The sequence below is a fragment of the Aplysia californica genome, unplaced genomic scaffold (assembly GCF_000002075.1).
Source record: "Aplysia californica isolate F4 #8 unplaced genomic scaffold, AplCal3.0 scaffold00855, whole genome shotgun sequence".
Classification (NCBI taxonomy): domain Eukaryota; kingdom Metazoa; phylum Mollusca; class Gastropoda; order Aplysiida; family Aplysiidae; genus Aplysia; species Aplysia californica.
Window position 1 is genome coordinate 180,883 of NW_004798125.1, and position 1,846 is coordinate 182,728.

At 40.1% G+C, this 1,846-nt stretch overlaps 1 protein-coding gene across 1 annotated transcript in view; it reads right to left on the reverse strand.

Moving 5' to 3' along the window:
* The window catches only part of LOC101854607, a gene marked incomplete at its 5' end in the record, with an annotated part of 37,397 nt that overhangs the window by 9,991 nt on the left and 25,560 nt on the right, over nt 1–1,846 (reverse strand). The window contains 1 exon segment of the mRNA XM_005110126.2: nt 189–212. Within this exon segment, the coding sequence (XP_005110183.1) occupies nt 189–212 (24 nt within the window).

Below are 1,846 nucleotides of genomic sequence, written 5' to 3' on the forward strand. Positions count from 1 at the left end.
AATAATACGTGTCACCACACAAAGATATCTAGTCTTGGGAGAACCTGGCACAGAGAAATAATACGTGTCACCACACAAAGATATCTAGTCTTGGGAGAACCTGGCACAGAGAAATAATACGTGTCACCACACAAAGATATCTAGTCTTGGGAGAACCTGACACAAGCAAACAATACGTGTCACCACACAAAGATATCACGTCTTGGGAGAACCTGACACAGGGAGATCATATATGTCACGACGTGGCGGAATCAGCCGCTCGTCAATTTTTGGACACGAGGAGTTATTGATACCATTGTAAAGCTTATTCATGTGCCTTCCTCTTGGTGAAAAAACCCCATCCATCTATGCAGAATAGAAGACGAAATATTTGCGATTGAAGGAGGTCAGGGTCGCCTGGTTTCAGAGGTAAAATTAACGAGACAGTGCGTGGCGCCAACGTTTGGTAACTTCCATAGTCGGAAAGTCCTTGGAAACTGAAAATTTACATTGTTGTGCCTTTAATCAATATCTTTCCTGTAACATCCACACAAAAATATGTTTTTAAATGGAGATAAAAGGTATTGATAAAAAAAAGAAAGAAAATTAGACAGAAATTGCCCATCTGCCAAAAAACGCCGATTTCTTTGATTTTCATTATTTTCACAATAAGCGCCTGATTTCACCACGATGCCTCGCTTATGTCACACACAAAAATAGCATATCTTGAGAGAATGTGACACAACGAAATACTCAGTATGATTGTCAATATTTTTAACTCCCCATAGACACAATTTAGATCAGTGTTTGTCAACTTTATAACAATATTTTTTGGCTCACACCTTTCATGCCCATTAAAGAACTTATTTCTGTGTGGATTTTTCTGAAAAACATTGATTAAAGGCATAACAAATGTAAATTTTTAGTTATAAACGGACTCTTAAGCTAAGGAAATAACTAATCTTTGGCGGCCATTTTCTCACTAATTTGATCTCTGAAAACAAGTGACCCCCACCTCCTTCTTTCGAAAATATCTCGACTTGTATTCAAGATAAATGGATTTTTTTTCATCCACATTAAGACAAGTGAACAGGCTTTAAGATAATTCCTATAACTCTATACGTCCAAAAATTGACGAGAGCCTGATTCTACCACGCTGCCTCACATACTATATCACCAGCGTCCACTTTCGCCACCCTTGAGAGGACAATATTTTCGTACCGCCGAACCAACGGTGGCCTGGTGGTTAGGCTCTCGGACTCGCAACCATGAGGTCGAGGGTTCGAAACCTGACGTTGTGTTCTTGGGAAAGGCACTTAATTACACGAATTTTTCCTCACTTCGGCTAGGTGGGAATGAGTACCCGCCTGTAGACAGCGATTAGATCATGTCAAATTAAGTATTAGTGTTTCTGTTTTTCATCAGTACCTCGCTTAACCCTATCCGTACGCCCTGGGGTCATTTTGTACCCTCGGGGTTGTACTCTTCACATTTTAGAATACTTCTAGTGCGAAGATATCTTTGAAACTTTCAGTATTTCTAAAAAAATCATTTTGACAGACTGCTATGCAAAGCGTACGGATTGAGGCTCATATGACCTTTTACAGTTGCGAGCACCGTAAAACCCCTACTAAAATAAAAAAGCGTACGGAACGGATTAACGAGTATTCTTGTTTGGAAAGTAGTGGCACAGAGTTCCCCACGTCGTATGGATACGATAGTAAAACGTGACGTACGGATATAGGGTTAAGTGGTGGCACAGTTTCCCACGTCGTATGGATACGATAATAAAACATGGCGAACGGATAGGGTTAAGGCATAATATTATGCTTTCCGGGAATGCGAGAATATTATTTCCGAGTGTAGT